The following is a 27,203-nucleotide window of genomic DNA, read 5'->3' as shown; positions in this document are numbered from 1 at the left end:
GCAGCAAACCGTTTCTGTGTGAATATTAATATAAGTCTGACATTAGCATTGTATACATGGTTAGTTAGCTAACCAGGTTATTGCTAGTTTTACCATAATTCAAAGTATTTGGAGCTTCCAAATTAGGCCTACTGAATGATTTCTGAAGGTGAGTCACTTTTTGTCGATTACAACAAATATGCGGTACGTTTATACTGTAGAGTTGTAGAGGATAACACTGTGATTTTAACTTTTTAACAAGGGCATTGGAAGGGAAATAAAAATTCTTGCTGGAAATTTATTTTCTAGTATCCATACACATGTTTCATATTACATTATTTAAAATCACTGAGCTAACATTCTAAAACTATTAAGAAAAAAAAGGTTTATTAGCAAAATATATTTCCGCAACATTAAATGTCAGTCACCAAAAAATTAAGAGCAATGACAAAATCAAGAGCAATAGTAAATAAGTTGATAAAAAATAAGTTATTTTTTCTACAGAAAGGCACTCTGGTAATGACGTTCAGCCTGCATCTATGGGCCATTTGGCAACATTCAAGTGAGACATCCAAAAAATATCTGTGTACATGGCCACACATCCCTGGTTGGTGTGAAGATCCAGCCCTGGCCTAACCTATTCAGAACCACTGTCCAGAACACTGTTCCCTTTGAGAAGTTGAAAAAGATATTGTAAACTGCACAATGATATTTTGAATATTTTTCAGATTCAATCTGAACTTCATCTGGAAAATAATCTAACATTTATGTCAGTTGCACAAGATAAATGGTGGCTATGCAGGAGTAGATGTTATTTCTTTTAACACATTCTTACTGTTAGCATATTTAAACTTGCCACCTGTAGTGCATCTTTGGCCCAGTTAAAAGGCAAACATACAATATTGTACTCACCTTAATATACTATGAAACCATAGATCATGCAAAATTTACAAGCTTTTAAATCAATATCGAATTAATATCTACATGTGCAAATTTAAGAACTGTTCAAAACATGATTTGAGAAAAGCAGCAGGTAGGTATATATATAATTTTTTTTTCAACTTAGTTATGAGCTGTATGTCTTGATTTTCTGTGTAATAACAGCACAACAGATGGGACATTTGCCAAGGGAATCCGAACACTTCATGCAGGTCACCAAATGTCCACACGGAATGAAGACAATAGCAATGTCACGGTCCATGCAAACTTTGCAGAGCTTCTCACGCTGGAGTTTCTCGAGCTTCTTCAAGGGATCCTCAGCTGCAACCCAGAAACCCAAAAATTAAATTGACACATGAGAAGGACACATTCTAGTGTAATGTAATGGAATAAAAGGAGTAACATTTTAGCCAAATGCTTAAAGAATAAAATACAAGAAGTAGCCTGGGGATAAATAAAACCTCATCTCAACAGGTGGGTATTAACCCTCCTCTTAAAAGTGATTAGAACAAGGGACCGTAAAAGCACGTACTTTGTTGTTCTTGGTGCACATCAGAATCACTGTCAGAAAGGCTTTTGGTAATATCCTGAATGAGGTCATCCACAGAGGAATAACCTTCCCGGCTCTGTCTGATCTTTTCTAAAATGATCCTCTCCACTTTGATGGGTTCAAATCCCATCTCGACAGCTTTCTGGGCAATCTCTGACTGCATTACATTTGATGCTGTAAAAGGGAACGTTAAAGCAAGTAGCATTTCAGACATGAAGGTTTCCAGACCTACAGCACATGTCAAATTTAAAAACAGCTAAATGACAAGAAAGGGAATGAAGTTAGTACATCTAAATCAGACATTCTTACCTCTCTCTTGATATGAAGGACCATTCTGGTGAGATAGAAATACAAATATTAATACTGAGAAGTAGTATTCTAATATCCAGGAACTTAAACAGGATGCTATTTCATGCACTGCATTGCACATCAGGGCAATAGTTATGAAGTCGTGAAAAGAACTACTTACTGAGTAGCGACCTCGAGGACTCCTTAGCTGAACGTTGTTAACAAACTCTTGGCCCTTCTCAGAGAGCAGGAAACTGCATCTGTGAGACATTTCAATAATGTAAATCAGATTTCACCTCTCTGGGACACATTCACTTGTGTTAACGTAATACAGGATTACATGTATACATAACATACCATAAAAAAAAAATAATAATTGTACTACTGCCCATTAAAATGTGTACTGTATACACCGAGCTATTCAGTTACCCAGGATAGTGCTTTGCATGCTCTTCCCATGGGTCTTCATTAGGCTGCCAGTTCTTCAGATTTCCTCCACATCTAAAACAACTCACACGGTCTTGGTCTCCTGCAGAAACAAACAGGTTCATCCCAATGTAACTGCTAAATACTTCTCCATCTTGTAGCAAATAGCACCTGTGCATTACTACAACATGAGCATGCAGCCCCCAGCTTCCCCTTAACCCTCCTGTCGTGTTCGGGTCAAATCTGACCGATTTACAACTTAAACCACTCATAAATGTTGTGTTTTACATCTGATTGTTGCAAGGCCTTATGCCATCCTCCACACTATGCACTGGAACATATAAAAGTGATGATCATCTTTTTCATTGAATTTTGAGTGTTTTAAACCAACGTTTTACATCTAAGTTGTGCGTGACCATCACAGGAAATGAATGGGTATTCAGAATATATTCATTTATCAGACTGAAAACATCCCCATACACACTCACACACACACACACACCTACACACAGATACACACACAGACACACACCTACACACACACACCTACACACAGACACACACACACACACTCACTCACACACCTACACACACACACAAACCTACACACACAGACACACACCTACACACACACTCGCTCTCTCTCTCTCTCTCACACACACACACACACACACCTAAACACACACACACACTCACCTACAAACACACACACACACACCTAAACACACAGACACACACCTACACACACACCTAAACACACACAGACACACACACCTACACACACACACACAGACACTCACTCACTCACTCACTCGCTCACACACACACCTACACACACACATACAGACACACCTACACACACAGACACACACACACACACACACACACACACACACATGTTATGCCTATGTTTGCAAGGCCCCTCTGATCTGAGTGTGACATGCCACTCATGTGCATGAATTCACACACACACACACGCACGCACACACATGCACGCACACACACACACACACACTCACTCACTCACTCACACACCTACACACACCTACACACACACCTAAACACACACAGACACACACACACCTAAACACACAGACACACACACACCTAAACACACAGACACACACACACAGACCTACACACACACCTACACACACAGACACACACACACACACACACACACACACACACACACCTACAAACACACACACGTTATGCCTATGTTTGCAAGGCACACTCTGATCTGAGTGTGACATGCCACTCATGTGCATGAATTCGCATGCGCGCGTGCGCACACACACACACACACACATTCACTCACTCACTCACTCACTCACACACACACCTACACACACACCTACACACACACACCTAAACACACACACACACACACACACACACACTCACTCACTCACACACACACACCTACACACACACACCCACACACAGACACACCTACACACACACCTACAGACACAGACACACACACGTTATGCCTATGTTTGCAAGGTGGTGTTTGCAAGGTTTTTTTGTGTGTTAAAACAGACCGGTCTCTGAAGACCGGGAACACTAAAGTAAAAAACGTGAGGTCAACAAAACCGAAGGGTTAAAGAACAAAGACGTCAAACACCACTGAACTGAAGACAGTAGCCTTACCGATACTATAAAACCCAGCCCTAGCCAGCTCTTCATGGTCGACAGGATGCTGCATGTTCCTGAAGCTATAGAATCGCTCCTCAAAAGACTCCATTGAGGTTCTGCCTGCACTGCTCTGGTGCTCAGAGGGGATGTTGCCCACATCGTGGCCCAAGATGAAGAAACAGTTGCGGTAGAACTTGGCGTGCTCGGTCCAGGGGTCGTCACCTTCCTCCCAGGACGACAACATGCCTCCGCAGCAGAAACACTGCACCCTATCTGTCTCCTCGCTGATCTCCGGCACGTAGAAGAGCCCAGCTTGTGCCAAGCTCCTGGGCTGGACGGGTGACCAGGAAGGCCAGCTGTCGAACGTCTGGAGCCGCGCGTCTTCGCTCTTCATGTGCGGCATGACGGGGTGCGTGGACTCGTCCACCACCTCTCCCGTGCGGATCCGGAACTGCATGGCTTCTGCCTCTTCGTCGTGGGTGGAGCCGCTGGTCTGAGAGGAGGGGCCAGCCAAGAGGCTGCCGCGATGAACGCAGTTGAGGAACGTGCAGGTGGGCGAGACCTCGTGGTGTCTCTGCACGGGCGTGTCCCCTTGGTGCCAGTTCTCCACAGTCTGCCGGCAGCTGTAGCAACGTACTCGGTCAGCCTGCCCTGTGAAATAAAATCCTGCCCGAGCCAGCCTTTCTGCAGAAACTTCCTTAACTTTTGGAAAACTACAGAAAGAACTCAGTCGGGCACTCATTGCTGACCAGTCCTGCCCACCACAATCTTCTTCAATTTCATCAATGATATTAGATCCAGCCATGGTATCTTGTGTTACACTGAAACAGAAATAAATAGAAAACCTAAGCATGGTGTGAAATAAACAATTTTTTTCACTAATTCCCTCTGCTGAATTCACTGTAAAAATATCCAGCTAGAGCAAAGAATATATTAAGACAAAATTTGTAATAGGACGTCTAAAAAGAAAAGTAGGGGAAACAAGAGAAAGAATAAAAGGACTATGGAAATGATGTTTCGTCTAGAGCAGCTCAAACATCTTTTTGATTATGTGCAATTATACCGTTAAACATATTTGAAAAGGACAAATGGTTTATGGTAAAAAGATCATTCATACTTTTTTTTTTACTGAAACTCCACTTTTGAAAACTTCCCGTTTCAGAATTTCCAACACAGGTTCCGAGGTAAACCTCAACCAGTAAAACTGAACACATCCCATCAGAAAGCACTTGGACTTTCTGGGCTTTTCTGTTATTCTGAAACGTTGTGCCTTTAAGACACGGAGGCGGTGCACCTGTGTCGGGCCGCAGTAGCTCACTACAGATTAAAAGCAATTAGTTACGCCCAAAGTTCAGAATGACAACTGGATCTTTTTTAAAGCACTTCATACCGCACATTGTGTACAGTATGTCCGTCTGAAGAATCAGGATCGAGCAAGTCTAAGACAAATCTGGAGCGAGATCCTGCGACTGGACATGTTTGCCTGTGTGAAGGACGAGGCGTTGGAGACCAAAGTGCGTTTTAGGGCTGCGTGTGGGCCAAATCCGGGTCGGAAACACGGACAAACATCGTTGAAGCGATGCGAACTGCGCACTGATGTAAAGTTTAATGTCGAATACAATCACAATGCATTTCTAAGCTAATTAACTAGAATGCACTAGTGTGCTGCCTTATTTACTAGGTCGTCAGGTAGAGGATTATTTATTATTATATTATACCATAATTATACCAGACTACGGCAGATTACAAACACTCTGAATCAAACCGATTAATTCTGGTCAGTTAACAGTGTTTCCCATCAATGTCCAGTAAAAAGTCTCATTTTGACCCTGCAGCTTGGGTTGGTTCTGGTCTCCTACTAGAATGAGCGACCCACACGCGGCTCCCTGTTCAGAGATCCCTCGACGTGTACGTGACCTTCACTTACCTTCTGTTGATACAAACGGCCAAGTAGCGTGTATGAAATGCTGACCTTCAGAAGTTGTTGGCAGCTGACACTCCTTCTCTGGTCTTAAGTAAGGACTTAAGTAAGATCTTAAGTACACCCTGTGCTGTTAAAAACGAAGGCAAGCAATGCGGAAGTGACGGGAGAGGAATGTCTGACGCCCACGACGCTCGAGGGTCACGTGAATGAACACAAGTAAAGGTGAGAAAATACATTTGAAATTAAAATTACATAGAGCATTTAAACAACATTTTAATCAAATGCGTTTTTTCCGCTATTTGAGGAATAAAAAGGACTTAGCTCATAATGATGACAGTATCTCGTAATAATGGTCATAATTATGAGAGTTAGTCAAAATTACGACATATTATGAGATACTACGTCAAAATTATGAGAACATAAGTCATCATGAGATAGGCTACTGTACGGTGGAAATAAAGCTTCCATACTTCCAAGCCCACGATTCTCCATGGATACAGACATTTCTCATGCGTATTAGTTTAGTGATATAGGCTGGTTTTTTTTAACTAAGTTGCAAAGATGGCATAGTTTGGTTTCTTAACTAACTATTGAAATCTCTCGTGAGCTCACTGTTATGTTCATACATTTTAATTGCATGAAACATTTATAGGACAAAACACGAAAATACTCGAGGTTTTACCACACAGGACGAACTTGAGGTAGCTGTTGGTAAACAAATACGTAAGGATACCCGCAATTATAGCTTGCTTAAAGTCATGAAATTTTTTCTGGAAATGGATGAGGACTCAGATGTGGTTAAAATGATTAATTTATTAAAAGATATAAATATATAAAAACATTAAAAAGGACAAAAAGACAGACACAAACATGAGAGTCAGAACAAGAACTCTGAAAGCAAGGGGACAGTCCCCCTGCTTATATACAATCCTAAACACAATTCAGCAGTTCTAGCAAGCAGGTTATCATATTAAGCACAGCATGTTCCAATACATAGGCGCCCAGCAGGCTTCTTATATGTGTATCTCCTAATATGGACTTCCCTTTTAGCGGAAGCAACTGATGTATCAGTTGAACGCAGAGAAAGCTAAATGACCCAAGTATAGTAGCCTAGTGACTACCAGTTAACAGAGTGCTCTTACCCTTTGCACTCCCCTGACCTGGGTCACAGTATAGCACACATATGCATAATATGAACTAAACATGGTTACACTGAATCACACTACTTCATTATTGTAGTCCTTCTGCTTAGTCAGAATGACATGTACTAAATCATAAAGTTCATAAAGATCTCTTATAATCTAAATGACATGACCTAATCAAGAATGACATTATTTCTGTCACACTTAATGAAATGAAAGAATAACTATCCACTCCCTGTGGATTCGATGCTCGCCATTTTATGAAGGTAAAAATGTTGCAAAACCTAAGAGCTTGAAGGACCTTATTTGAGAACTTGTAAAACAAAATCTGTAGGTTACTTGTGTTTTTTATCTGAGAACTTATAAGCTAAAAGTTGCACTTTTATTTTGATGTGAGAACATGTAACGTAAAATTCGCACTGTACCCTGGTGGGTGCTATAATTCTTCATACTAAGGCCCTTTAATGGACCTGATAGAAAGAAAATGTAGCTACACGTATTCAGTACAAGTTCAAATCTGCCTGCCTCGACTTTTGCAGCATATCTGGTGGACTTGTTGCAAAACTGATTTGTGCACTTGTGGAAGTGGGCGGGGCAGTGGGGCAGAAGTGGGCGGGGCGGTGTAAATTGTGATTACTGAGTTACAGTTAGCTACTTTGTTATCTTTGTTAACCAGCTGGTTAGCTACCCGTCACATTTTTTTAGATAGGCCAACTCTATTATAATGTGTCTGGGCAATCTTAGCTAGCAATAAAGACATAATGACATTACAACTCAAATTTTCATCTATTGATTTAATGCCATTTGCCATGTTTGCAGTATTAACAAAACAGTGCTCATAAAATAAATGTTGTTTGGTGTGTCATCATGGACGGACATTGATCAGGTTTAATTTCTCTGTCAAGATTTTTTTTAAGAGCTTCTAATGAGTCACGATTTGCTGCCCCGCCCACTTCTGCCCCACTGCCCCGCCCACTTCTGATCCCTCTGATCATAAAAATAAGTATGAATTTTAGGTCACAAGTTCTTAGAATAAAAATACAAGTAGCCTAAAGAGTTTGTTTTACAAGCCCTCAGGTTTTGCAATATATTTATCACCATACCATTTGTGCAATAAATTATTGTAATTGTTAACTAGGTAAGTGAACAAATTCTGCAACTTGGCTACAAGTGCTTGGCCATCTTAAACGTAACTGCGAAGAGCTGTAAAAATAACAAAAGCATGTTAATAACTTTTTAACGCAATCTACCCATTTTAGGATATAACATGAAGTAATGAACTCTTTTTAAATGAGATTGTCACATTCATCTGTTTCACATTTTATCAACACTGAATGGTACGAGAAAATGGGTGCAGTATCAGGGACTCAAAGAAACTTACTGTGTAGGCCTACTGCAAACTGCATTTAGCATTCTAGTCTAATATGTTATGATTCCCTAAATGTACTTATTTGTTGAGGCATATTGCACAGGCATGCTTTATTGCATGTTAATTGCGTATACTCTGAGATAGCTACATCCCAGTGCCACCAAGTTGGACACTTCCCCTGGTGCTGTGGGAACAAGAGTATCTTGTTAGTTCCAGAAACCAGCTAGGGAAGTTTCGCTTTCAGTAATATTTGGGAGTAGTTGGAAGGAGTATTTAGAAAATGCCAGCCAAGTTTTTCTCATGTGCCACAATAATCTTCTCATAGCCTTTGTTGGGGAAAGTGTGGGCATTGGGGCCTTGGGTGTGGTGCTTCAGATTCACACAGCGTCCAGTTCCCGCGTTTCCGTAGCTGCACGCCATGGCACACCTGTATTCCTGTGTCACCATGGCACACCTGTATAGCCCACCATTCTGTATAGCCTCTGTTCATCCCTCGTTTTGCATCAGTTTGTGTTTGCTTGTCCTTCACTCGGGCCTTTTTGATGTCTGTGTTTCGTCTGTCCAGTGTTCTTTTTCTTTGAATGCTCCTGTGTCTGGAGTCTGTTCTGTTTCTGTGCATGATATTGACATAATTACATTTTGGACCGTGTGTGATGATGGTATTTGTGTTTAATGAATGTGGGACTAGTTTTGTTCATAGTGTGCCCTTACACATTTTACACAGGAACAGACGTGGTTTTCATGTCCGCTGCTCTTCCACTTTCTGCTCTGTTCCCTGTTTGGTTTAGTCTGGTTTCACGCGTTAATGAGGGCGAGGGTGGGGAACTGCCATGATCGCCCCTCACTGGTATCACTCACATTTCCCATAGCGACTTTGTTCCATTTGCTTATTTTGGTTTACCTTCTAATTTCTGTTCCACATTATTTGCTTGGTGTTTCAGTTACACCCCCTCACTTCCCATCTGTCATTAGATTCACCTATTTCTGGTTTATTACCTCATTCATTATGTTTTAATCCTGGACTGTAATACTGACTAGATTTCTGGACTTGCAGGTAATACGTCTCTCTCTTCTCAGCATTTGTGTGAACCTACCACTCAGAGTTACAGGTATTTCTTGTGAAAAAGTGAACAGACGCATGCAAAGGCATCAATAATAAGTGCAATGGATATATGCAGGAGCCTGGTGAAGGCTCATGGCCAAATTAATCTACAAATGCTGTGAATTATAAAAGCTCTCAGTGCACATTGCAAATGGACTGTACTAACATTGTCCTGAACCTATAATAAATTCATAAATTTGTCTCATACCGAGGTATTATTTTTAAATATTGTAAAAAGGTACGTCAGTTTGAGGGTTTTCAAGATTCCTTCTTAAATATATTAACAATATTATTTTGTTATATACAAATACAGCACACATTCATCTCCGTGTAATCCCTTTGTCCCTTGGTTTGAGTGTTCTTGATTGTACTGTAGGAATGGATGGAAATTATGATATTGATAGTGGGGCTGTGATGCTGGCAACATTACGGGACACAGACGCTCACAGACTATTACTGAGCAAAGGTAAGATGCAGTGGTAGCAGTGATACACGTTAGCAGCAGGGGTACACAGGTGGAATCCGAAGTCGAGGTCGTGAACAAATCCGTATACCAGGAATATCAGTCAGCGGTAAACGAATACAGAACCCAGGTCGAACCATGAATATCATACCAAACATAATTTACTTTAATTTACTGAAGTGAAAGAAAATTAAAATAGACTTTTAAATGCATACATAAATATAGAGTAATAAAAAGCACAAGACAAACCATGGGCATACCTAGTGAGAAGGGTACTTTGACAGGACAAATTAAAACACCTAAAACACATGACAGAGTCTGGGCTGTCCAGGTACAGAAAATAGCATTTTGTAGAATTTTCATCCCGGTTTAGATTTATTCAACTGCTTAGACTTGACCTAGGTACCCCTGTGGTCTTCATGTTGCTGTCATTCATGTCATTACCTATATTTAATCATAATACTTGTAGGACACTGTTGTCATTTGCCTAAATAGATGCATGGAAGGGGGGTATTTAGTCACGATGGCACAAGATATTATAGGCTGCTGTAGAGGCTGAAAAGATCTTGGCAGTCTTGGATATAGGTCTGTTTGTGAATATAGGTCTGTTTGTGAACTTATGATTTGCCATGGTAAACAAGAAAGACCATAAACAGGGCGGTGGGTGCCATAATTCCTCATGCTAAGGCCCTTTGTGGACCTGATAGGGAGATTTCCTCAAACTCATGGAAGAAGGGTCACTCCCAGGGGTCACGGTCCGTATGTCACCCAGAGGAGGGATGACCAGAGCGAAGACTAAGGGGCTTTCTTCCAACTCATTACATTACATATTCACAAATATTCTTTATAATAAAGCTTGATATCCTGTAGCATATAATTTAACTCAGATATATTGACATCTATTTTAGCTTACTGTCCACAGGGACAGATTATCGACCAGGCCAGTGGATCCAGTGTCCAGGGAACTCTGATTGATCCTTAGATGGCCGCAGACCACAAGGCAGCTCAAAGACAACAGAAGCACCAGTACTGCTGTAAAATATGCATGACTGTTCCAGGGGCCTCGCAAGGTCATTATCAGTCGTTGACAGTGTTAGATGCTGGTATAAAGTGTAGTGCAGTAAGTGTGTGTATTTCCAAAAGGTAGTGATGATAGATGGCTAGTTTCTGAGAGGAAGTTTTTCCTGTGTAGCCGAACGGTTATGAATGAAAGACACTTCTAAAGGGGAAATTTGATTTTATTTCCACTTTTGTTGATGTCATTACTACCAGTTGCCAAAGAGGAAGTTTTAGTGGTATGAAAGATTTCACAAATACATTAACCAGATGTACCAAAATTACTACTTCTTCTCCTGTTCATTGTAGCTCAAAATTATGACCAATATAATAATAATAATAATAATAATAATAATAATAATAATAATAATAAATTTTATTTAACAACACCTTTCTGACACTCAAGGTCGCCTTACACAATCAAAGTATAAAAATGACAATAATAATAATAAATAATAAAACAACAAAAACAGAAAAACAGTATTCAACAGAATGGATAAATAAGCGTTATTGGGGTCAGACATTATAGGCAGCTCTAAACAAGTGCGTTTTGAGACTTAAAATGTGAAAAGGAATTGAAATACCTTAAGTCAGGAGGCAGAGCACTCCATAGCCTAGGGGCAGAGCTACTAAAAGCCCTACTCCCCATGGTGCTGAGATGTAGGGTGGGAACAGACAAATGGATAGAGGCAGATTATCTCAATGATCGCGAGTGAGAGGTGATATTAATAAGGTCTATAATAAATATATATGGTGGACCAAGGTTGTGAATTGCCCTAAAAGTGAGAAGTAAAATTTTGTACATGATATGTTGTCTAACCGGGAGCCAGTGCAGTTGATGTAAAACAGGAGTTATATGGTGAAAAGAAGGAGTTCTTGTAATGATACGTGCAGCTGCGTTTTGAACCATTTGACGTTTGTGTAATGATTTAAAAGGAAGAACAGAAAGAAGAGAATTACAGTAATCCAAACGAGAAGGGACAAGGCTGTGAAACAGAATAGCAGTATTGTGAGAGGAAAGAGAGGAGCGGAGGCGAGTGATATTTCTGAGGTGGAAATAAGCAGACAGAGTGATATTACTGATGTGTGACTGAAATGAAAGTGTACTATCCAGGATGACACCCAAGCTCTTTACCTGAACCGAAGGTAAATAGTATCAATAGTGAGAGAAAAAGTTTTTGCTTTAGAAAGATTGAATTTGGTGCCAACAAGAAGGACTTCTGTTTTGTCACCATGTTTTGAGAACCAGGTAACTAAGGGAGGGCAAGGGAAAATTGGAAGTGGGCTTACTTGAGATGTCATCAGCGTAAATGTAAAAATTGATATTATTGTTACGGAACAGCTCCGGACCCTTCCCTGTGGGCGTGCCGCTATGTTGTCTGCGTGTCGTTATGTCCATGTTTGTACTTCCGTGGGTGTGGGTTGTTTGTGAGCGTGTTCGTGGTTACACCTGTGCCTTGTCTCGAGGTCTCGTGGGTCTGTGTAATTCACCTATTTAATGTGCGTTAGCGCGGTGTCTAGTGCTCGTCTTTGTCTAAAGTTTCGTGCCTGTGTGAGTACTGTGTTTTGCTGTTTGCACTCCGCACGGAGCTTCGTGTTTATGTTCACTATTAAACGTTCATCATTGCACAGTTTGACGTTCGTCGTGCCTCCTTACCGAGCGTCACAATTATATTTATATATATATTTATATTTATTTTATATTAGATATTTATATTTGATATTTATATTACTGAGGGGAGAAGATATGTAATAAAAAGAAGGGGCCCTAAGATGGAGCCCTGAGGAACACCAGAGATAACAGAAGAGGGTTGAGAAGTGAAAGTTTTAAGTTGTATAAACTGAGTGCGATTTGAAAGATATGATTTAAACCATTTTAATGGTGTGTGAGTTATCCCAATGGAGGACAGTCTATGAAGGAGAATGGAGTGAGAGACAGTATCAAAAGCAGCAGTCAAATCCAGAAGAATATGTATGGAAAGAAAACCAGAGGCGGCTGCAGAGAGGAGATCATTGGTGATTCTAAGAAGTGCTGTTTCTGTGCTATGAGAAGAATGGAAACCGGATTGAAATTTTTCATACAGATCATTATCTGAAAGATGAGAGTGAAGTTAAGCTGTTACTACTTTCTCAAGTATTTTTTAAATAAATGGCAGATTAGAGATGGGGTGTAAGTTATTAAAATCAGTCGGATCAGCACCAGGTTTTTAAAAAAATTGGGTTGATTCCTGCAGTCTTAAAAGCTGCTGGTACAGTCCCAGTTGTGAGAGAAGTATGAACGATAGCAGTAATAAGAGGAAGGAGAGAAGGTAGACATGATTTATCCAGTGTTGTGGGGAAAGGGTCAAGTGAGCAAGTAGATGGCTTAGCATTATAGATGAGATCAGAAAGCTCGGAGATAGAAGGAAGAGAGAAAGATGAAAGATAGGTTGAAAGAAGAGAAGATTCATAGGATGTTCTAGAAAGTGTAGGTGATAGTAGGGAAGAGTCAGAGACACTCGCAAAATTAGAGTGTGTTCTAAAAGACTTGTAAATCTTAATTTTCTCATCAAAAAATGTGGCATAAGAGGTACTGTGGGACAGTGTTTGACATTGTGAAATAACATTTTTAATATTCTATGAGGTTGGATTCCAAGCACATGAAGTCTCACTGCCAATTAGGGTTCAGGGGTAGGTTTCCCGAAACGTTCGTAGCGCTAAGTACTTCTTAACCTCGTACGTTTCATACGAGGTTACGAAGTATGAGGAACGCTAGGAACGTTTCGGGAAACTACCCCAGTTGTCTAAACAATGGTTTCTATGAAACTTATCTTGGTGAAACTGAAACTTCAATTGCCTCACCACAGGAGATATGATATATATGCGGATATGAGAAACACACATATATTGAAAATTATGTAGGTGGCACACTGGGTTCCTCAAAACCTACAAGCTGCTTTTTCATTCATGTTCTGTAAATGCTAGACCAAATAAAGTGATGCTTCAAAAGCTGAGTTGAGTCTACAGGAAATGCTATTATCAATCCACAGACCTGGCAAGCAAAGAGGCAGAAAAGTGGAAACTGTCTTCTAGGTAGTATTACTGGTCAATTAATTGCTTAATGGTGTATGACCAGTGAATCAAATCTGATATTCAGAGTAATGAGCCAGGCAGAACCTTTAGATCATTGAGAACAAATCAGTCCTGCCTATGGTTAAAAAACTAAGCATGCATGCTAGGTGTTTTTCAGTCAGTTTTAAGCTCATGTTAGATATTGTTATTACAGTTCCTGTAGCATTGCATTTAAACAATGTAATTTAACTATGTTCATTCTTTTATTATTTGAAAACCTTTAATTCTGTTAATGCCTGTCTTTACTTTTTATGTGCCTATGATTTAGACGTTATTCTAAGATCATATTCATGATCAGTGGTGTCCTCTCAGGAGATGAGATCTCTATGATCATAAGCACTTCTTGTGGCGTTACAAAACTGTGGCACTGTATTATTTAATTAAAAAAAAAATTAAATTATTTTAATCTCAATTCTAATAAATTACACATTTTTATTACATTTCTTGGTAAAAAACTTTCCCGAAGTGATAGATCTCAGGTTAGAATAGCTTATTTTATTCTTATGTATAACACTTTGAAATGCTGTTGTATATGAAAGGTGCTATATAATTCACCTTTACTTTACCTTGCCTTGCATCTTTTGTGGAGCTGCTGTCTGAGTTGTTGTACAAATGTGCCACCAACACATGACTAGTTGCTACTGCAGTCACCACTGCATGTTAGCCCTTACATTACAAACACCCACACAAGGAGAAACACAGGCCATAACGTTCATCAAGTTATTTATAACTAGCCATGGAGACATTCAGAGGCACAGAAATCCTCAAACACATCTTTTTCATAGAATTAAAAGAGGGAGCTTGGGAGAGCATGACTAGATGCAAATTGAAAGAATCAATGTCAATGTCAAAGAGTGGAAATGTTTACCTGAAAAGAATTCTAGTGATAATCTATCATGCAAGCCATAGAAAACCTATAAATAAGAGATGGTATTTATGTTCAATTATTAATTTTTGTAAAACACTTCAAAGTATTATAAACTGCTCTTCATGATACTAATGCCTGCTTATACTAGTTTCAGTGAGGAGCAGAGAAGTGCAGAATGTGATTGGTCCCAGACACTACACATGAACACTTCACTGCATTATGCACTTCAGTCTTTTGTCATCAATTATTTAACATGATTTTTGTATAGTTACATCCTCTTTGAAATCAAATCTTCCATTCCCTGAATTTCAACAAGGCAATGAACAAATTATTTTACTAGGTTGATCTTATATAGAGGATGTGGGGAAAAATACTCTTCAAGAAGATAATGAACATCTAATGTATGCTCTTACATTTCATGCAAGAGAAACAAGGCTCACACAGCATAGGACAAAAGCGATATACTTCAGCTGAAAATCATTTCTAACAATATTATTTCAGTTTCATCAGTTACTTTTATTCTCCTTTTAAAATATTTCCCACATTTTGTGAACTAAATGATTATTGTGTAAGATTGCCACACTTTCAAACCAGACCAATAAACAAAACTAGACAAAAGGACATGTAGAAAGGTGCAAAAGAAGGACACAGGCCAGTCATCAACCCTGAAATAACAAACGTAAACACAAAATAAAGATGCTGCAAAAACACAAACGATGTACTTGGGTCATGTATGCACTTTCCACACTTCACAGCCCAAGCACTTGTAACACTTGTACGAGTCTCATGTTCATCCGCAGGTGTTTTGTCGTCCTCTACCATCCTTTTGGTCAAATGCACATTCCTCACATCTGTTGTGCAGCTGCCTGTGTACCACCTTCTAGGAGATGACCAGTGAGAACTTCAGCCCTCTACAATTCTCCTGAGCAAGGTTCCAAGACTACCTTTGGCGACCTGCAAGGGGGTTTTCTCCTCCTTATTCTCAATGTAGATGCTGGCACCGTGTTCAACCAAGAGCTTGGCAGCTTCTACTCGCTCTTCATCACATGCCAGATGACTGAAATGGAGAAACAGGGTTAGTATAGAAAAAAAGGGAAAAAAAGAAACATAACTGTTTGAGGAAGAAGGTGATGACACTCACAGTGGTGTGTTCCCCTCAGAGTCTTGAATATTGGTAGAAGCACTCTGTTTGAGGAGAAGTTGAATGAGGCGGTAATTGCCCTTTGCCGATGCTCTATGTAGTGGTGTAGATGCTAGTTTGTCTGTAGCATTAGGGTCTGCACCATTTTCCAACAAAAGTAGTGCGATCTGTTAAAAAAAGATTACAAATGTGTAAGCAAATGCTTTGACAATGTTTTTAAATAGCCATGAGTACACAAAGTTAAAATACACAATAATAAATCCAACATGGCTGGCTACCTCATATCGGTCCTTTGATGCTGCATAATGTAAGGGCGTGCAGCCATTCTGGTTCACCGAATTCAGTTGTGCTCCTTTGGTTATTAGTGATCTTACTATTTCCTCTCTTCCTGCGGAAGCTGCGATATGTAGAGGAGTCCAGGAGGCCTGTAGTTATAAGCATGTAAATTAATGGGAGGGTTGACACCTCCATGAGAAACTACACTGATCTCATATTAGATACCTACAAGGGAACATGCTGACTCACGTCATCTTTAAGATTCACTTCAGCTCCAACATCCAAAAGAAACTGTACAATATCGGCGTGGCCGGCTGAACAAGCCCAATGCAGAGCAGTCCTGTGATCCTACACAGGGAGCAATAAGAAAAGAAGTTTGATACTTTAAGTAGTCAGTACCCAAGTACTGAACACCATCAGAGTCATTCGGCTGGCTAGTCAGCTAGCTAACTATATTACAGCTAAACCATTCATCACAGTACTGTTAACTTGTTTATTAGGATTTGTTGCACACACCTGGTCTGTTTTTGAAGCGAGAGATTTGTCAGACAAAATGCATTGTTTAAGTTGTTCAAATTTGCCAGTGTAGGCTAAATTGCAGATCTCTAAATTAGACACAGAACCTTCCATCCCAACTACAGACAAATGTACCAGTGGCGCTCGAGCTCAGGCACCGGATGGTTAACTCAGAGCTTCCGGTGAATCAACATTCGATTTCAAATTAATAGTCCCACGAAACCCTTTAATTTTTTTATATTAATTGTATGCCGGACCAAGTAATAAAGATTGATACAGCAATCGCCATTCAAATGTTTTTAATAGGTTGGTCTACTTTAAGACCTAAGGACCGCCAAGGATTACTTTAATGAAGACACATGGGAACTAACTATGTAGTGCGCAGGACTACACCGACAACATCTCAAGAGAACAGATTTCACACTTGAAGAAAGGATTCGTTGGTTAACTTGGCAGAGTACGAAATATTATCTATTCCATATAGTTCTACAAGATTAGTCAAAGTGAGACTACATTTGTTTGCTTGGGTATAGCACCGTCTAACTAGTTTGCTGACGAAAAGCACACGCTGAGCTGGGTTAATGTTAAAGTGTTGGGTGGCTAGTCACACCACGCGTTTATGATTGTGTAGTGTAACACAAATCCTCTAGTTTCCCTTTAAACCTTCCAGCAGGAGGGAAAACACGCGGACGAGTTCATAGACGGCGAGGATCTTTAGGCAGCGAGCTACGATGGCTTCAACCGTGGTAAGCTTCTCGTCCTCCACACATCTGAACCAGGATAACCAGGATGATGTCCCACTAATTCCTCCACCCCTCCCTCCTCCCTCTCTGTCTCTGTCTCTCTCTCTCTCTCCCCTCTCTCTTCCTCCCTCTCTCTCCAGGACTTCAGGACTCACGTGGATCAGTCATGCAGATACTCGGAGGAGTTTGTCAACATTTACTATGACTGCATGGACAAAAAAAGAAGAGTATGTAATGCTATTGTAGTTAATGTAGCTGACGGGTGTTATAATCGACCACCAACTGTATGACGTTTAAAATCCTCCATGTTTCAGAATCTGACAAGGCTGTATCTGGATAAGGCAACGCTTGTGTGGAACGGCAATGCTGTTTCTGGACAAGATGCCCTTGGAGAATTTTTTGAGTCCCTTCCCTCCAGTGAATTTCAAGTGCACACGCTTGATTGTCAGCCTGTTCACGGTAAGAGACATTTGTGTTCTGCACAGATTTATTGGTTACTGCATTCTGTGCCCTTTACAGTGCTGCATGTTTTTTGTTATTGTCTGTGCAACCATTGATATGTTGATGTTTTGTTTTAATTTACTTGAACAGAGCAAGCAACTCAGGGCCAGACAACACTGTTGGTGGTTACTGCTGGCACGGTGAAGTTCGACGGGAATAAACAGCGATATTTCAACCAGAATTTCTTATTGACTGCCCAGGCGTCCCCACACAGTGACCAGCCAGTATGGAAAATTGCAAGTGACTGTTTTCGCTTCCAAGATTGGGCAAACTGAACACTATCTTGCTACTACACCTGCGTGCCATTTGGACTGAAATGAACCATGGACTATTCAAGGGGAAAAAAAGATATGGCCGAGAAACTTTTCAAGTGCCTGGTCCAACTATAATCCGTTTCCTCATGCTGCAAATAAATATTAAACCAATTCCACAAAGGACTGAATACACAGAGTAGAAAACAGTTTAATTATCACGTGTATTACATACAGTGGGCGAACCACACAATAGAATAAATAAGATCCATATGAAACATTCTACAAGCGAATGCGTGATTCCTTCAGAAAAGCATCCATTATGTAGACTTGATTTGGGACCCTGAGGATTGACCAAAAATACGAAATGTTTAATCTTTTGTTTTTAACATTCCAGAGGTGAATACCAATCCTTTTCAAAATGCTCAACTCCGTTGGTTGAAAGGCTGTTAAATAAGTTACACCTGTTTAAATTAAATAAATAATGATTAAAAAAACAGACAGTGCAAACAATACTCTTGCTCCATGAAATATTTGGTAGCTATTTGTGTTTTTCAAAAAAACTTACACAAGCTTTAAAATGGGCAAAACATTAAAACCAAATAAATTATAGTGCAAAAATATGTAAACAGAAATGTAACAGTATTATTTGAACAGGAAAAATGTCTGTTGTATTTTTTTTTTTATCTGGGGAGTTCTGGTAAATGTGGATTAAAGCATTGTTTGGATCAGTTAATATTCAGTACAGTATTGTGGTTGATGAAGGCTGCCTACATTAAAACTTGGGACACACACGTATTCTAAGAGCTGCAGTGCTGGTATTAACCCCAGGGTTAACAGCAACCCTTCTCAGCCTGAGCAGGGTCTGCGTTTGTGGTTTCCCTTCATTTAGAGCAAGTCTTTGTCCTTGTGTTGCAAACACAGTCTCAAACTTCATTAGATTCCTACAGTCAGTGCATAAACACAACCAAACAATTTACAAAAATGTTAACAGTGAAAAATGTAACCTTTACAGCAAAATGTATGGGAACAAAATTTAAATTCATATGTAAAGGGTAATGGATTTGTGATCCATTATCTTGTAGCGCACTATATAAATATTTCTGAACATGTAATTCCTAACAGTCGGCAACTGGCACTGACAGACCACTCAGAGCACAAGGTCGCCGTACACCGTCGCCGAGCAGCAGTATAGTGACAGCCTCAACTAACGATTGGTTCTTGCCTTCAAATTCTAGCAAACCAAACTTTCCAAAATATCAACTTCAAACTGAAGCATTACAAAGATGCAAATACAAACAGTTCACATTGTTTACAAAAATAGGGATAGCTGAAGATGATGGCAGTTTAGCGCTGTTATATGGTTGAAATCCTTTCACGTGTTCCTTGTGCTAACAGGTGAAAATAAGACACTTTATGATGTTTAAGAGCGGATCTTGTCTGTTATCCAAGTGTCGCATGCCCAAAAAGCTACAATTCAACACTAAACTATTCTACAGCAATGGGACTTGAAAGCTGACGATTGACCTAAACAAATGTTCTTACTTTATGCACAGTATTGTGACCAATATTTTATAAACAGAACATCACAGTACATTGAAGATGTGTGCACATATGCGAGCTGTGTGGTCAAGACAGCAAAATGTTCCCAAACATCTATACATATGCAATCCGTATGGCAGCAGGTCACATGTGCCTCCGACGGCAGCTCTATTTGCGGCCGTACATTCGTTCAATGTCGTGGAGATAGTGGTTCTTCAGCTCCTTCCTCTTCAGTTTAAATGCGTCCGTGACCAGGCCCGTCTCAGGGGTCCATGGCTCCGGACTCAAATGGACCTTGATCGGGATCTCAAAGCGCTGTAGTTTAACTACAGGAACACAAGATTAACAACAGCATGAGTGCATCGATATTGACGCAAATCTGTATCACATGTATTTTTTTGCTATACTTTTAATTTGATATTAAATGCTCCATTTAGCTATACCTTTATAGTAATTCAAAGGTTAGTCCATTAAAACATACTATGTGCTAACAAATTTACATATTATAGCTTATAAGCATACTATACTGCATTGTATATTTAGACAGCCACATGTACGTCCACAATAAAACAACATCTTACTTGAATTTGCTACTTCTTTAATCTCCCTTAAAACTTCAATTTCCATAACAGGGTGGTTACAGATCTCTTCCCATGTGCCAAAAATTCCTTTCTGATTGGCCAGAGAAGTCATCTTTTTAGGGTTAGGTACCACAAAGCTGATCACATAGTTCTGATCACTGGAAAGAAAGAGAGTGTTGTTATTCCTGGTTTCATGTGATCACATTTCCTTCTCATTACATAACATGTAGCTGTACCTGTTTGCATATGCACAGATGTTGTCAATCAGGGAGCAGTTCTTCAGCGCTGACTCAACTTTGCCCAAAGACACATATTCTCCAGCCTGCAGTTTGACAAGGTCCTTCTTACGATCTACGTATTACAAAAAGAAACACAAAGACAATAAATAAAAGCTAAGGAACACTTGCGCAAGATAATACATTAAAGCAAGACATGGTATTAATTGTGATGGCCAGTTCGAGACACACACCGACAATCTGCAGACAACCATCGAGGTGGATTTCTCCGATGTCTCCACTGCAGAACCATCGCTGTCCGTTCTCGTCCACATAGAAATCATTACTGTTGCTGCTGTCGTTCCTGAAGTAGCCCATGGTCACATTGGGACCTCCGATTAGAATCTCGCCTCGTGGATGGGGTTTGTCCAGCTTTGTATAGCCACCTGCAGAACAGGGATTATACTCTGCTTTAGGCTTCAAGGGTGTCTTTATCTACTGCCCTGCACACTCTAAAGTGTGTGGGGCGCTGTGCCCGCAGTGGGATTGAGCGTGATGCTAGGGGACTGAACGTAGTGCAGTGTTCTCCCACCGTGGGGTCTGTGTCTACTGACCTTCTGCCCAGTCTCTGAGTTTCAGCTCACAGCAGATGAGAGGAGCTCCCACTCGTCCTGTGCTGTAGTCGGCCACTGAAAGCCCAGATAACAGCACACATGAGTACCACAAGCTAAAACGCACTGGGACAACTTGGAAAAGCAGCTGTGTGAAGACCTGTTGATTCAGATGCCACAAAAACACAAGTGATCGAATGAACTGTGGGCTTAACCTTGCTAAACGAGAGAAAACCCGTTATCCAAATCAAAATATCCAACTTTTCCATCTTTTTTTATACTTTTGTCTTTCCATTCATGCAAGGGATTTAATTAATAACAAATGTAGAAATGTGTAATGCTCATTCATTCTTTAAGCATGTGTAAACTTGGAGTGAGACTCGTGGCGAGCGAGTCATCTCACCCTCCGTGATGGTGGCGGCACCGCAGGTCTCCGTCAGCCCGTAGCCCTGACCCACAGGGCAGCAGAAGCAGATGTTCATGAAGCGCTGCGTGGCGGGCGAGAGCGGAGCTCCTCCACACAGCATCATGCGAATGTTCCCCCCCAGCAGGGCCTTCACCTTCTTAAACAGGCTGGACACACAAACAACCAACACCATGAACCTGGAGCAACTGGCAAAGATAACCAACCACGTCGGACACGCTGCGACGCTGAACACTCTTACACGTTGCAGAGTGGAGCGTCGTATCCTTTCTTGATCTGGTTCAGCTTGTAGTTGTAGGCTAGTTTGAAGAGCGTCCTCTGTACACAGTTCATCTCTTGCACTTTGCTCATCACATTTTTATTGATGCGGTCCATTATTTCCTGGTGGGTTGAAACAAAAACAAACAAAAATGTCATGCAGGTCAGGGTAAATCACAGATGGCTCTACAGATGGAACATTTAGGGTGCGGGGTAAAACTCACAGGTACGGCTGCCATCAGAGAGGGCTTTAGCACCGAACAATCACCCTTACTGCCCTTTTTGATTTTAGTGGACTGCAGTGAAAAAGACACCAAAACAAATAAAATAAAGAGTACAGATCAGAGGACAGACACATCAGAACATTTTCATTGCAAAAGTCATTTTATTTAACAATTACTTTATCATTACCTTTCTTAAAAGACAGGGAAAGTAAAAAATATATTTAAAAAATGCATTCAAGATGTAAATGGTAAGTAAATTCTTTAGATTGAGGTTCAAAGGTTTCGGCTTGCCTGATCAGACAGCGTTTGAGGGGAAGAGTAGCCGATCCTGCAGCCATAAGTTACGCATGAGATCTCAGCGGTCATCTCCAGTACATGGGCCAGGGGCAGATAAGCTATATATGTGTCCTTGGTGCTATTTAAAAATAAAGAAAACCAAGAAGTGTTTTGGGGAATTTCAATGTCGGTATGCACAAGGCCATCTCAGTTACAGACACACTCCCCGTACTCACCCCAAGCCTGGAATTCTCTCACACTGGCCCGTCATGCCTGCAATGATGTTGCGATGGACAATCATCACTCCCTTTGGTTGGCCCGTGGAGCCACTGGTGTACATGATGACGGCCAGATCCGACGGGGTGGGTCTCACTATCTCTCTATTCACTGCAACACAACACACATTGTCTTCCTCTCAAGTAACAGAAAGGGTCCTGATTCACTGTCACATCAGCATAAATCACTACTGACACTGCAATAGAAGGTCTAATGGTGAAATCCACACTTGTTTTGTCTCATTATTAGTATACAACTGTTTATTTTAAGCCAACACTTTGTAAAATGGGTAAAATGTGTGCTTGAAACACGTGGTTTGTTGCTGAAATTGAACTCACGATATTCAGGTTTAGCCCCCAGCTCCTTCACGGACTGCATGCTGTGGATCTGAATGGTGTCTGGGTAGCCTGCAGTGCTGATGTTCTTCTTATCAACGTAAATGATGTGCCTCAGATTGGGGATTTGAGGAAGGACGCCCTGCACAAGGGAAAAACACACTCAAGTTCCATTGTGGAAGTCAGGGCCCAAAACGGTCTCGTTATTAATAGTGCATAGTGTGTCCAAAAACGACTTGTAGATGAAAACCCCATGTAAGGAATAATGCACAAGCTGCTATGTGCAATTTCAACATGTGGGACAATACAAAGTATTGTGTGTGTGTGTGTGTGTGTATATATATATAGTATCTTTGCTATATTCTAAGATAAGACTGTCTAGGCTGAGCAAAACGAACCTTTAACTTAGTTTCCAGAAGCTCCACACTGGTGACCAAGTGAGTCACGCCACACTCATTAAGTCCAAAAGCTACAGCATTCTCTCCCAGTGTGGCATAAAATGTGACCACTAAAAGACAGACATGAAGGAAGGAGATGACCACATGCAAGTCCACATCAGCAAAGTCTGGACAATTCAACGATTAGTACAGTACTGCGCCATTCATGAGCAACGGTGGTACGATAGCGCAGATGTTCCAGGAATGTGATGTGGTTTCTGCTAAAGTATCATAATTACTACGCATCTCACTGGTGCAACTCATGTTTTGTTTTTTGTTTTTTTAGGAGAAGAAAATAATGGCTCCTTACATGGGAAATTGCGTCTGAAGCACGACTGAGCCGTGATCATCCACTCAGCTCGCGTCTCACAGAAAATAGCAATGGCGTGTTTGGGCTGCTGACCCAGTGCTGTCAGACCGCTGCCCAACAGGTCCAATTCAACGTCCAGCTCCTGATAGGACATCCACTTATAATCACCTAGAATCAGCTATAAGTAAAAAAGGTGCCCCGTTAGTCAAGAACAATAAAATGGCTGTGAAGCCACCGTTTAAAGTATGTAGAACTTATGGAGATGGTAAAGTAAAAACACTTATACATTTCCACCAGTACAGGCGCAGTTGAAATAAGCCATGTGAGTGTGAATGGGGAACTTCACCTTTTTAAAGACCTTTCCATTAGGCTGTGTTTCATTCTCCTCACTCAGAACGGTCCTGGTTCCCAAGCATTGTGATTTCCCAAAGCGCTGCACTGCGTGATCAAAGAGTTTGTCCAGGGTGTCTTTTCCTGTGAAGTCCACCATGGCCAGGGAGTCGAAGTGGTCCACGGAGCGATAGGGTCCCTCTGGCTGACCAATGGTGGTTCTGGCCTTGAGCCGCTTAGCCAGGGCTTTCTTACCTTGAGCTCCAGTTATGAAGTACCATGGAAGGAAACTCAGGGCTGAATACAGCCACACCAGCATATGGACTGGAAGCAGGATAATGGTGCTGAGGTCCACTTTCACGGTCATGTTTCCTACGGCTGAAGTGGGGACTGAGAGATGAAAGCCTTAGTGATGCGAATCTTCTTCAGCGGCCTGTATGTTGGACGTCTGGTCAAAGGTTACAGATTAAGCAGGACCTGACTTGTTCTTCTTCAGTGCGTCACCTAAGTCTGACAGAAACATCAAGAGGACAAACCATTGAGGTGAATTAATTAGAGACAATTTATATACACAAATACCATCCGTCCCCTAAAGCTTTGTTATGGTAATTTTTGCAGAAATGGCTTGACTGAAGCTCCCGGTGACTGCCCTGCAGTGACACAGAGGGCATTCATTCCTTCTTCTGTGTCATTCATTTCCCCCCCACACTCGAGGGCTTATTAGCAGTCACACGTGTGCCTGCTTGAAGACTCGCTTCAGACCACTGCACAAGGACCAGGCCCGGCTCATCATGTAGTACCACCATGCCAGTGCAGTCATCAAACCATGACAAAGGCTGCAGGTTGTTTTGACCCGAGAACAGGGCAACCTCTGTCATCGGATACACTGACCTAGACGGTATCACCAAGGAGATCTGACATTGTGAACTTGTTCCCAGTACTACCCTTTCAAAGGGTTTTGGAGGCTGTCAAATCTTTTAGGTAGATTTTCTTGGCACTCTATCATGTGATGAAACACTTCTGCTTAGATAGGTGGAGTCTTTTCACCACAATGCGGACTTGCAACACACTGAGGAAGTAAAAACACATCAGTCGATGAACTAAGCTTATCAAAAGTTATAAAAATTCAGTAATTAAAAATCCAGTAATCTCTGAAAAGACCATTCAAAATATACTGGTGCAAACTGACAAAGGACATTTTCATATTTTTGCATACAACAATGGCATGCACACAACTATGGCAACGCAATGTACTTTGCTTTGATTTTAAAATACTTCCTGAAATGTACAATTTCTCTGGAAGATTTGTGCACTACCAAGTTTGAATACATCCACATTTTTCACTACAGTTACTTCCTGTGTATGTGGTTATTTCTATTTTCTGTAGGATCAGCGCTGTCGTCTGGAGGTCACTGCGGGTCATGTTGCAGTTTGAACTGACTCACTGGTAGAGGTTCAGAATCACCTCACTCTGCTGAGAGCCGTTATTCATCCTTCTTCTGTTGCACTGCGTGACATCACTGGTCATTTCAATCACGACTGTCATGACGCAAGTAGTCACCTATTCTGTTACTGAACTACGCAATACTGACCAGAGGGCTGTGTCCTTACATATTTGTCCAATATTGCTAGCTTTGTATTATGCATCACAAGTGTGTTCAAATAAAAATAAATATTTTCAAACAAAATGTAACATAAAATGTAAAACTGACTACACCCCCTCCCACCTCAATCAATCAAAGGCAATTACGACAAGTGAGGAAAACGTCTCGCACTCATTAAGACACTAATGAATTTAAAGAAATTCTCATTCACGACCTCTGCTATGAATATAAATAGGGCAGTTTTATTTGCCCCCCACATCATGAGGACCATTATGAGAACCTGTGGGTTCCTGTCCTGATGGCGCCTGAAGCGACAGCCAATGAGAGGACACCCTTCAGCTCACCCCACACACTGGTCAGATCCTCCAGCACTACAGGTGCACAGCCAGAGTCTGAACTTGATCCACTGATCCTCACACCGCAGTTTACTGCATTCACCACGTAAAACAACCACCAGTAACTTTAGCTCTAGCCAAATAACTTTAAATAACTTTATACAAGTTCACACGTGTCAATATTTCCCCTACGTCAAAGAAATATCTACCCTTCTGATATATAATTAAAATATTTGCATCATACAGCTCCTTTTAGTGCGTTATCAACACGTTATGGCCATTTTAAAAGGCTATCAATTCTGGCGTTTTGGGGAAAAACGTGTTCACACTTGATTCATATCCGACAGAAGAGGAAGTAGTGGGCCGGCCGGCTGCTTTACATCATACTCGCGTGTTCCCAGCTGTAAGGGCACCTAAGGACAAAGTTTACTAGCCAGCTGAGAGAGACATGAGTCTAAATCCACCCATGTGTGAATATTTCCAGAATCTCTCTCTCTCTCAGTATCGTCCACCGCCCCGGCAGCATCACGAGGTGTCACGCTTCCCGTATCCCTCCTTCAGAAAGGGACACGACAGACTTAACCAGGATGTTGGTTTTACATCACCCCACAGCAACACGTTCTCCAGATCACAGTTCTTCTGGATATATAATGAAATTCTAGCCCGTGAACATGCTTGGAGGCCAGTTAGCCAACACCAACGCTAGACGTCTTAACCCAAATTCAACCATCCACACAAACGCACAGATGCCTTAATATTTTTAAATAAAGCTGATGTCTCTTGCTGTTGATCATTGATCTAATCAGCTTATTCTATTAAGCTGGAGACGGATCTCCATCTCATCTTATCAGAGTTAAATTGCTTGAATTATCTTCTTACCTTCAGCAGTTCCACCACCGTGCCGGGCACCTCTTCTACTATAAAGAATGACCGATAGTTACCTTCCGACGTCACAGAAGAACCGGAAAACTGCGTCATCTGACTCCATATTTCTCAACCAATGAGCGCCAGGACAGCCTCGCCCATCCTTTTTTTGCTTCAACATCATCCTTTAAATATACGACAAAGAAATGCAGACAACCCAAACGTAAGCCGCCCCATTCACTTTACTTATTTAAACCTTGATCTTTAATGCCGATGAAGAAATTAACGTAGTTTC

The 27,203-nt window shown here is 41.0% G+C and overlaps 4 protein-coding genes across 11 annotated transcripts; 1 reads left to right on the top strand and 3 right to left on the bottom strand.

Annotated features, from left to right (window-relative positions):
• Positions 1–263: 263 nt before the first annotated feature.
• On the bottom strand, positions 264–5,890 carry xiap (X-linked inhibitor of apoptosis). The gene is made up of 7 exons (XM_077021741.1): positions 5,751–5,890; positions 3,839–4,644; positions 2,186–2,285; positions 1,938–2,016; positions 1,778–1,802; positions 1,451–1,642; positions 264–1,239 (listed from the first exon to the last, which is right to left on the bottom strand). Exons 2-7 carry the CDS (start codon positions 4,626–4,628, stop codon positions 1,046–1,048), a joined length of 1,380 nt encoding a protein of 459 aa, XP_076877856.1. The 5' UTR covers positions 4,629–4,644; positions 5,751–5,890; the 3' UTR covers positions 264–1,045.
• nxt2 (nuclear transport factor 2-like export factor 2) lies at positions 5,831–18,568 on the top strand. 6 transcript variants are annotated; one of them, XM_077021761.1, is made up of 5 exons: positions 5,831–5,969; positions 17,462–17,537; positions 17,675–17,761; positions 17,849–17,993; positions 18,126–18,568. In XM_077021761.1, the coding sequence occupies exons 2-5, from the start codon at positions 17,523–17,525 to the stop codon at positions 18,308–18,310; spliced, it is 432 nt and encodes a 143-aa protein (XP_076877876.1). In that variant the 5' UTR covers positions 5,831–5,969; positions 17,462–17,522; the 3' UTR covers positions 18,311–18,568. The 6 variants fall into 6 exon arrangements, with proteins under 6 accessions (XP_076877876.1, XP_076877871.1, XP_076877872.1 ...); XM_077021756.1 differs by lacking the exon at positions 5,831–5,969 and adding an exon at positions 17,098–17,248; XM_077021757.1 differs by lacking the exon at positions 5,831–5,969 and adding an exon at positions 17,111–17,248 and having other exon boundaries at positions 17,465–17,537.
• On the bottom strand, positions 12,209–16,969 carry psmd10 (proteasome 26S subunit, non-ATPase 10). The gene is made up of 5 exons (XM_077021754.1): positions 16,792–16,969; positions 16,525–16,623; positions 16,278–16,424; positions 16,000–16,166; positions 12,209–15,915 (listed from the first exon to the last, which is right to left on the bottom strand). Exons 1-5 carry the CDS (start codon positions 16,903–16,905, stop codon positions 15,762–15,764), a joined length of 681 nt encoding a protein of 226 aa, XP_076877869.1. The 5' UTR covers positions 16,906–16,969; the 3' UTR covers positions 12,209–15,761.
• Positions 18,482–27,203, bottom strand: acsl4a (acyl-CoA synthetase long chain family member 4a). Of its 3 annotated transcripts, none has more exons than XM_077021738.1 (15): positions 26,986–27,203; positions 24,122–24,615; positions 23,776–23,953; positions 23,427–23,536; positions 23,032–23,170; positions 22,654–22,804; positions 22,433–22,556; positions 22,142–22,213; positions 21,901–22,040; positions 21,639–21,808; positions 21,239–21,313; positions 20,879–21,070; positions 20,646–20,760; positions 20,410–20,567; positions 18,482–20,154 (listed from the first exon to the last, which is right to left on the bottom strand). In XM_077021738.1, exons 2-15 carry the CDS (start codon positions 24,470–24,472, stop codon positions 19,997–19,999), a joined length of 2,133 nt encoding a protein of 710 aa, XP_076877853.1. In that variant the 5' UTR covers positions 24,473–24,615; positions 26,986–27,203; the 3' UTR covers positions 18,482–19,996. The 3 variants fall into 3 exon arrangements, with proteins under 3 accessions (XP_076877853.1, XP_076877852.1, XP_076877854.1); XM_077021737.1 differs by having other exon boundaries at positions 26,924–26,990; XM_077021739.1 differs by lacking the exon at positions 26,986–27,203 and adding an exon at positions 24,997–26,893.

This window comes from Brachyhypopomus gauderio, chromosome 11 (assembly GCF_052324685.1).
Source record: "Brachyhypopomus gauderio isolate BG-103 chromosome 11, BGAUD_0.2, whole genome shotgun sequence".
In the NCBI taxonomy this organism is placed as follows: domain Eukaryota; kingdom Metazoa; phylum Chordata; class Actinopteri; order Gymnotiformes; family Hypopomidae; genus Brachyhypopomus; species Brachyhypopomus gauderio.
Note: the sequence above shows the minus strand (reverse complement) of the source record. Positions and strands in the feature narration are given on the sequence as shown.

Excerpts from the sequence above, each read along its gene's own strand:
- xiap (XM_077021741.1), bottom strand. The coding sequence starts at position 4,628 with ATGGCTGGATCTAATATCATTGATGAAATTGAAGAAGATTGTGGTGGG. Across the intron at positions 2,286-3,838 it reads GGCTGGGTTTTATAGTATCG|GAGACCAAGACCGTGTGAGT; the intron begins GTAAGGCTACTG and ends TTGTTTCTGCAG. Across the intron at positions 2,017-2,185 it reads CATGCAAAGCACTATCCTGG|ATGCAGTTTCCTGCTCTCTG; the intron begins GTAACTGAATAG and ends AATGTCTCACAG.
- psmd10 (XM_077021754.1), bottom strand. The coding sequence starts at position 16,905 with ATGGAAGGTTCTGTGTCTAATTTAGAGATCTGCAATTTAGCCTACACT. Across the intron at positions 16,425-16,524 it reads AAGTGAATCTTAAAGATGAC|GCCTCCTGGACTCCTCTACA; the intron begins GTGAGTCAGCAT and ends TTATAACTACAG. Across the intron at positions 15,916-15,999 it reads TCTGAGGGGAACACACCACT|TCATCTGGCATGTGATGAAG; the intron begins GTGAGTGTCATC and ends TCTCCATTTCAG.
- nxt2 (XM_077021761.1), top strand. Across the intron at positions 17,762-17,848 it reads GCATGGACAAAAAAAGAAGA|AATCTGACAAGGCTGTATCT; the intron begins GTATGTAATGCT and ends TCCATGTTTCAG. Across the intron at positions 17,994-18,125 it reads TGATTGTCAGCCTGTTCACG|AGCAAGCAACTCAGGGCCAG; the intron begins GTAAGAGACATT and ends TTACTTGAACAG.
- acsl4a (XM_077021738.1), bottom strand. The coding sequence starts at position 24,472 with ATGACCGTGAAAGTGGACCTCAGCACCATTATCCTGCTTCCAGTCCAT. Across the intron at positions 22,041-22,141 it reads CTCTGATGGCAGCCGTACCT|GAAATAATGGACCGCATCAA; the intron begins GTGAGTTTTACC and ends TCAACCCACCAG. Across the intron at positions 21,071-21,238 it reads ACTCAGAGACTGGGCAGAAG|GTGGCTATACAAAGCTGGAC; the intron begins GTCAGTAGACAC and ends CCTGTTCTGCAG.